The 8,656-nt window shown below is 41.3% G+C and overlaps 1 protein-coding gene across 1 annotated transcript; it reads right to left on the reverse strand.

Moving 5' to 3' along the window:
* Positions 1-2,732: 2,732 nt before the first annotated feature.
* Positions 2,733-5,249, reverse strand: LOC8051078 (probable G-protein coupled receptor AH9.1). Its single transcript, XM_002433527.5, has one exon. It carries the CDS (start codon positions 5,244-5,246, stop codon positions 4,134-4,136), a length of 1,113 nt encoding a protein of 370 aa, XP_002433572.2. The 5' UTR covers positions 5,247-5,249; the 3' UTR covers positions 2,733-4,133.
* Positions 5,250-8,656: the final 3,407 nt, after the last annotated feature.

Consider the following 8,656-nt stretch of genomic DNA (forward strand, 5'->3'; position numbering starts at 1 on the left):
ACGCTTCCACTTCACGAGCGTTCGTGCATTACAAGTTCGTTTAAAGCGTCGATTTCGCTCTCGTAGCTCTTCTTTTGCTCGCATTTACAAGGAAGCAGAGTGTCGTTTTCTTGTTATTGTTGTCTTTGCGCCCACAATAAATATTTTTTGAATTACTCAATTCTATTGCTCGGTTGTTCCCCATTATTTTTTTCTCTTTAGTGAAGCGGTTTTAATTTTATGTTGCATATCGTGCATGCTTCCTCGTCTGGTGCAGAATTAAGAACATACTCGTACGTTTAAGCAATCGATTCCTACCTAAATTCAATTTATAGTTAGTCACGGCAGATTGAGTGGAGCAAAATTCCGCCTAATACGAACGGAATCGCCGCTATTGGTTATCCACTCATTCATATAGCAGCCATTCATCTCCACAGCCATTTAGTGAACGCAAGCGCCTAATCAGGACGCCGAAACCAACTTCACAACATCCGCTAGGTACGCTGACGGTCCAGTGGGCCGCTGGGACCTACGGGAGTGGCCAGTTTTTACGTTACACTATATTACTCTATGGCGAATTATTTAAAATAGGTCAGCGCTATCAAACATAGCAAGACCGGATAGTCGGATGTTGATAGCCGCTAATCTCGAAACCGGCCGACGCCCGCCCTCGCGTGGTTCCTCCCGCCGCCAGCGTGACGCGCTCGTGTAGCTCGACACCGCACGCCCCTGTGACTTCGTTGGCTCTTTCCAATCTCATTATTAACCCTAGAGTCAACAGATTTAATTCACTGGCCAAATAACCCGACTTTAGCGGAGACACAAGCTACGATTTGCTTGATGTAAAAACCGTCATTCTAATCTAAAACTAAAACAAGAAGACAAAAAAAAACACTTTCAAGGCTAAGCGTGGGCACTCGCTCACCCCAGCAATGACAAATCTTTGTTTTTACTTTCATAAATAACACTTACTGACGAATTCACACACGGAAGGTCAGCCCAGGTGCTAACATAAAACTTCGCTGTGATAACCTCCATACATCAAATTTGACTTTGAGCCTTAAGAAGAGGTATGCAAGTGCAATATCATTTCTCGTATAGCCTAAGCTGTAACATGTTCCTATTTCACCGGAACAAAATACGACGCTGCTGTACTCTGCGTTCATTGAAAAAAGGAAAACCTCTTTTAGAAGGGCCATCTGTTTTCTTTTTTTCTTTTGATAATAACACCTTGTCCTTGCAGCTTGAAGAAAAAGAAGGCTGTATAATATGCTCACCCGTGTGCCTTTGTTTCGCACGCTCACCTGCCTTCACACACACACACAGACATACACACAGACACACACACGCACACACATACACATACACATACATATATACACACACAGACACGCAGACATGGGATTGCTGTCATTTATTCAATAGCAGGAAGCAATAAAGACGTGTTTCCGACTTGTCAAAGGAAATGAAGGCGAGGATTGAGAAGGAGAAGGCAGGCGGATCTGGCACGATGAAACGGGGATCAAAAGGAGGCGCGAGCTAGAGAGACGCGAGACCCTGAATCGCGAGGGTCCAATTCGCCGCGACTTTGTACTTTGTTCATTAATTTGCAAGTACGGTATTTGCCTAGAATATGTAAGATGTGAGTTTGAACTCAAAGAAATTAATTTTTTCAGGCAGTGTATATAAACCAAAAAAGCGCAAACTGAGAAACAAGAAATACGCTCAAATATAATATGCTGTGCCTTTTGTATGGACTTTGATTTGTTTTCCAATTTTGGGATGGTCCGTAGAACAATACTCCGATGATTCCTCAGCTTGTGCGTTTTAATTTCGTACAATGACGTATAAAAGCACCGTTCCGGGTAGGCTGATGAACACGTGGCTTCATTACTTTTGTTAACAACCACTGCTGCCACACAGCCGAAGCGTAAAATTTATTTAATTTAAAAAGCTTGCCAGTCAGTGACAAGTAGAAGAGAATTGTGATCAAGCGTAAGTTAATCTTCCACAGTTGTTCGTCTCGTCGAGTCCGAGTTCGGCAAATAATTGATTAGCTTTGTCCGGTAAGCTTCGTTTTTTTTAGATGACAATGAACAATCTAATAAATCACTGCTCTCTAGAAACGTTCAATAAAACATATGGCATTGTAACCATAACAACAATATTTTTTTTACAATACAAAAATATTGAAGCTTCTAATGTATCGACCGCTTTTGTGTGACGCTTGCGGTGTTGAGATAAATGAAGTACTTTGGTTAGGTTAAAAAACAATAAATTGAATAATTTAAACCTTTTTTAATATAAACGAGATAGCTCGAAAAAAAAAAGTAGCAAAGAAATTACTTCAGTAACTGCAAGCCATGTTTCTGACATTCAATTTTGAAATTCTCGGTGTGGCACTACTGGCTGGAAATGAGCACATAAAATCACAGAAAAAGTCAATGGTGAAGCTGTCTGTTAGGTTATTGGACAGCCTGCGAATGACCTCGCCTTCCTTGCAAATACATGAGCCAAATGCGCTTCTGTCAGATGCAGGGAGAGATTAATCAGACCATGGTGGTTTTCCATAGTACTATCAGGACCGAAAACGACAATGACTTTTACACTTGCTCATCTACCAGACAAAGAACTAAAAGAAAGGAAAATGTTCTTTTGAAAGCAGAAGGGATAGTGGAAGCAAAAAATTTGCTGTATGTACATAGTTTTTTTTTTATTGTGAGCAATAATATATCAACGCACAACATGTTTATTCCAAATCGTCTAAATGACCGCGGTATCTACTTACTAATACTAGCAGCACATTAACATCAAAATAAATAAAACACAAAATTTATTTGTGTGCCTTTTGAAGTCATTTCAGGTAACATATTGCTAGAACTAGTGTAACACCTAGGTTAGGACAGGTACGCTAAAGTGCGCTTGTGCGGAGTTGGTGTCCTATCATAAAATCGTTCTTGCCTCAGGACTCACTTTTGTTTTGATGAACTTACATTTAATTTACAACATCCGTGTAGTATCAGAAGAAATTTCTTGAAACAAAGAAATAAGGCGAAACCCTGCACGTATAGTTCGTAGAGGTTCAGGATACCTGATGCGTAATAGAAGATTCTAAACACTATGCTCGTGGAAAGTGCTTCATACAGTGAAGCATGAGCATGATGTTCCTCATCAAAGCCTCTTCACTTCAGTTTTCCACACACGCACAAACAAAACAAAAAGATGGTCGGTGTAGTTATTATAATACCACCTCCAGGGATATAGCCAATATTAGCAGCAGAAGATACTCTCATTGTCAAACTAAATACCAATACTAACACCCAACACTTCACTATGAAAGTAAAATACGTCTACGTGCAAACCATGAAAAGGAATAAGAAGCATAGAACGAACAAATATTTCATAGTGTCACTATGTGAGACCATGAAGCAAGTGATTAGTAGTCTCCTGTTCCCAATATTTTACTATGGTAGTTTGTATTTCTTAAAGTGCTCAAAACACATCTATATTACAAGAGACAACTTTGAGTGCAACAAGTCCAGCGTAACGACATTCTAAAATCTAACATACAACATGACTGCCAGTTGAAAAAGATGTGCGAGTCTTCCAATACCCCAGTCACTCACCGATCCAGTATTTTAAACAACTGAAGCATGTGACTAACTTTATATTTTTTCTTATCTCAAGGCGATGGCGCCTTCAATAGTCCCGGATCTGTAACATATATGTAAGAAATATATCTTATGTCCAACTTTCTTCTATATTAACTCGTGATTTACATACACTTTGAAGCCAACTCTTCAAGAAGTCAGAGCAAAATATATATGTTTAATTTTCTCCCGCTAGAAAGAAGAGCGTCAAATACCAGCATTAATATTCACAGATAAAAATTTTACATATTAAAATCTGTAATCATAAGCAGGTGAGCTTCCATCAAGGAAGGCTCTTATTTCATAAGGATCATAGCATAAGCATCGTCTGGCGTTAACAACACCAAGCATTGTGTCGGATTTCGGATGACCTCCTTCCTAGCGACTTTACAGTGTCCACAACCACAATGAATGTGTCTGTCTGATTAGTTGGACGACAAGGCGGGAAAAAGTAGAGCAACTAGGCAAGTATGCATACACCACGTGAAAGTTGCCGCTGTCCAGTCAAAGGTGTGTGCTTCCGTCAGCGGGCGACTTTGAGTTGAGGATGTAGCTGACGTCTGGAGATGATTTACTCAGTCGAAACAACCTCAGAAACGTGTCCCGTATTTCTGAACTGCACAGACAATACACATAAAAGTTCATGGCAAAGTTGGCCATCTCCATATCATTGGCAATAGCACGGAACAACTGGAAGCCGTAGTTGAGTTCTTTGTCGTCACTGATGAGCACCGTGAGGACAGCAGCAGGAGTCATGCACACACAGAACATGATGACGATGGCAGCCAAAAGGATGACCAATCGCTGGTCCTCGAGAACCTTTCCGGTGTCCCTATTGCTACTATTGCTCATGAGCTTTTGACGTTTGCGTACAAACCGATGAAACGTAACGATGATGGTAGTGTTTAGCACGGCCACCACAAGAACCGGACCTATCCGCACCAGGACTTCCTTGACGAGAAGATAGATCTTGAAGACAGGCTGCCGCGACACGTACACGTTGTCGCACGGAATGTACTGAGTTTGGTTGGCGAGTTCGTCCCAAACCGGCACAGGGCTCTTTTGGAAGGCCACTGGCACGTAGAGAAGACCAGCAGCAACGTAGGCCGTGATAATGGCTAGCTTGGTACACCTGGAGTTGTGGAACTCCCTATATCGCAACGGCAAGCACACCGACCAGTAGCGGTCGATGGTGACGGCCACCACAATGAAGACGCTGCTGGCCATCAGGGCGTTCACCAGCGGCATCTCGACGTGGGCGAAATAGAAGGCGGCCGGGTACGTGCGCGGCTGGATGCCATGCAGCCTCAACATCGAGAACACGGCAACGACAAGCGTCAATAGGTCTGACGTGGCCAGCCATGTGAGGTACACGAAGGTGACTCCTTTTAGGTTTGGCCTCGTCAGCACGATCAGGTTGATGAGATTTCCTACGATGCCCAGTGCGATGATCACGAACGACACAACACCGTAGGCAATGAACTTGAGCGTGTCGATCTGCTGCTTGAGGATCAAGGTTTCTTCGTCATTTTCGAAGCGATACTGGACAATCAACGGCTCCGATGATGGCGATGACTCGTTCACAAGGACAGGCTTGACGTTGGGGCACACCACCATTGTTTTCTGCAATCAAAGACAGAGGTAGTTACATGTTATTTGACGTAATCATTCATTATATTTTGTATAATAGACTTTAAAAAAGTAACCGCTTAATAAGACCAGAGGAGCAGATACTCGATCGAAACCCTAAATAATCACGGAAGAGTCTGGTTTCTAGAATACCAGGATGCAATTATCAGTGTTCCGCACCGATGACGTGCGTATACTTCAAGAAAATGAAAGATAACGGACAGAGAACTAGCGCAAGGCGAATTAGGAAGTACGACGCCGGGGTTCCACTTAGCACCCAGCGACCGGCAGCCGGGCCTGGGCGCTTGGTTTACACAACCTTAACCAGGACAAAGCTACCAAGGCTACGGTCAACGGGACCAGCTCTCGGGACAAAACGTAAGAGTCGCCAAGGCAGCGCGCCATCGCCAGGATCTTTGCCCAGCCTAAAGCCCACCAAAAATCATCCCAAAGACGCGGGTCCTCACATTTTACCGCAATCCTCTCAACTCCAACCAACCAAGTGCAGAAAAAATGTTCCCAACACAGATATGCCTCCGAGCCAACCAATGCCTGCGAACAAACAAACCAATTGGACACAATACATGATTTTTCTTTAAAATATCCTGCCTCACAATTACATTCTTATTACCTCATACTGGATTTTCTTTCAAGAAAAGGTTAATATTCCACTATGTCCTGCCTTTATTTACTTAACACTTTTCATTTCATACGAACCTCTTGACAAGCATGTACACCAAACATTGAGGAACAGTATCTAAGTCAAACTTGACCACATCGCACTCACGTAAAACGACACTGGTATCGAGAGGTCGTGCTGCCACTTCAAGTCATGCTACGAAGAAAGCGCCCGGAGCAGCATCTAACCTTCAAAAAATAACACGCTAAAGCTCTCTACTGATTATTCATAACTATTTCCTCCAAATCGTATTGAGCATTTTTACACGTAGGTTGACATACTTATTTCTGTAGAGTTCGAATGGAAAGCGAGAATTGTTTTATTTTTAGCCGAATGAATTGTGTGAATTAAAAGCCTCGTGGCCTCATGTTTTGAATATAAACATTTGTTTTATTGTTTTTTTTATATTTTAATATTCTACCTTATGACTATCTAGCTCATGCTCACATTCCTAGTCTGAGGTTTCACGTTTCATCTTTGCTCGGAAGGAGAACCCGACAATAGACATGCGCACAAATGTCTCCGAAAGCTGGTATAGTTGCTCGAACGATCGGCATCGTCGGAAAATTTCTTTTAAGAAAACACGAAAGGTTTTCATCATCTGGAGCATGGCACGACGCTAGGCCTTTTTGAAAATTTGTCCTAAATACCGTGAATGTAAACCCGGCCTGTTCTGAACAAGTAGCATGTCAAAATCCCTTTCTTTCTTTGTTCTCGATCGTCTGCAAGCGATGATAGCAAGGCTACGCGCTGTGAATTGATAAAAGATACATTATCTTCCAAGTCTACTTTATTATTTTTGGACTGGGGCTATGTCAAGTCAAGTCAGATGGCATATGGCAATATCCCAGTAAGACTGAACTTAACACGAGTTAGCTTGTTCACCCTGTTTTGTGACATAATAGTTTCTTATCTTTTGTTTCTTTATTTTCAGTACTCAAGTATTCTTGTGCGAGGCACCGCTTAATCCTCCAAACAAAAATCAGAAGAGGAAGCGTTATTGACGTGTAGCTTTTTAGGGAAGCTTCATCTCCAAGAGAGCACAAAAGGGCTGCCTATACTAGCTTAAACGCTTCGTTGCTTTCTGCATTTTATGAGCCCCTTATAGTGTTGTGTTTCAACATTTCAGAAGCCTGAGAATCTCGACGAGAATGCAGAATGTTTTATGGCACATTCATTAGATATGACAACAGCAACTCGTAGGCGAAAATCATCACTACTACACCATGCTTACTCTCCAGGCATGTCAAGTTAAAACGTTAGTTTTTGTTTTGTGCGGAGACCCCTATCGATATCTCTCCAGCTTTACAAACACTCACGCGAGGTCACTCTCTAAAGAAGTTTGGTCTTTGGTTAGTGGAAACAGCGACAGGTGTGACGATGTTTTTTTTTTTCGTTTGTAGTTTATTTTTGTTGTTCCGTTGCCGTCGCTTCGTATAAACATCGCTGAAAAAAAAAGTTATACGTTTTCCGGTCCTCGTTCGAAGCGCTCTAAATAATGTACATTGTTTTTAACGTTTCAAAATGCACAGTCTAAACAAACACATGTTTTTTGTTTTGTTTTTTAGTTTAGCTTTTATTACCGCTTTATTTTGTTAACAACAACTTGATTAACCCTTTCACTGAAATTATTATCAACCTCTTAATTAAGATGAACACCCAGTTAGACGTCGGATAAGAGTTTCTCGGCACTTTTCTCATCCCTTGACAAACGGAGGCCAAAAATAGATTGAACAAAATTGACATCTTCCAGTTTTACTTTTCAGTAGCTAAGAATAATGCATGCCGTGCACACACGCTACAAATTGGTCATGACAAAGGGGTAGTCTCTTTGAACATTTTGTAGCTTCCATGAAATAGAAAGTTATAGCGCACAAGCAACTTGAATAGAGAGCATTGTGCAACATGGGACACGAACTGGTTAATAAATAAAACTTGTTGAGCGTCAATCGAAGTTTAACCAGTTTTATCGGGCACAAAAATATGGGGAAAACGCTTTTTTTTCTAACGTTTTTTTTTTTTTTTTTTTTTTTTTTTTTTAATCGCTGGAACAAGGGAAACATTGGCCGTTATCCTTAGAAAGCTAATTAATGACACACCAGCGCAGAGGGTCGCCATCTACTTTAAGTGCACTTCAATATAGGAATACATAAAGGCCCAGACGTGTCAGGGTAATCCAAGAAGTTTGTAGGACCCTGCCGAGACTGCTTTGAACGAGGCATAATTGATGAATTTATGCAAATCCACGACGGAAACCAGTACTGACAGCACGGTACAAGACGGTGGTGGAGCAAACGGTAGAGAGGATCTGGATAAAGGTGGGATTTCAACTAAATCCCTACACACTAAAAATACTTCAACAAAATAAAATGTTCGCGATTATAATTAACATATTTTAATACAAATTCCAAATTTAGCGCACGCGCGAGGTAAAATTTAATTTACTATCTGCTAGTTTAAACATTACAGCTACTCGGTTGAACAGAATAAAACATCCACCAGAGCCCCCCGAAATTAATTAATCGCGCCTCCATTCACCCTTATTCAAAAACACAATCTAGGAGCAGCAAGCCTTTAAATTAAAAAAAAATCTTTAGACAGAGCGTTTTTTTTCTAATACGCTCAGAATAAAAAACAAAAATATTTTCCAAGTACAATTTTTACCGACCACTCTCAACGTTACAGTTTCCTATGGCCCCTAAGCGAATGAAGAAAAAGT

Source organism: Ixodes scapularis, unplaced genomic scaffold (assembly GCF_016920785.2).
Source record: "Ixodes scapularis isolate PalLabHiFi unplaced genomic scaffold, ASM1692078v2 PGA_scaffold3__209_contigs__length_174095766, whole genome shotgun sequence".
Taxonomy (NCBI): domain Eukaryota; kingdom Metazoa; phylum Arthropoda; class Arachnida; order Ixodida; family Ixodidae; genus Ixodes; species Ixodes scapularis.

Coding starts and splice junctions, on each gene's coding strand:
- LOC8051078 (XM_002433527.5), bottom strand. CDS start 5,246: ATGGTGGTGTGCCCCAACGTCAAGCCTGTCCTTGTGAACGAGTCATCG.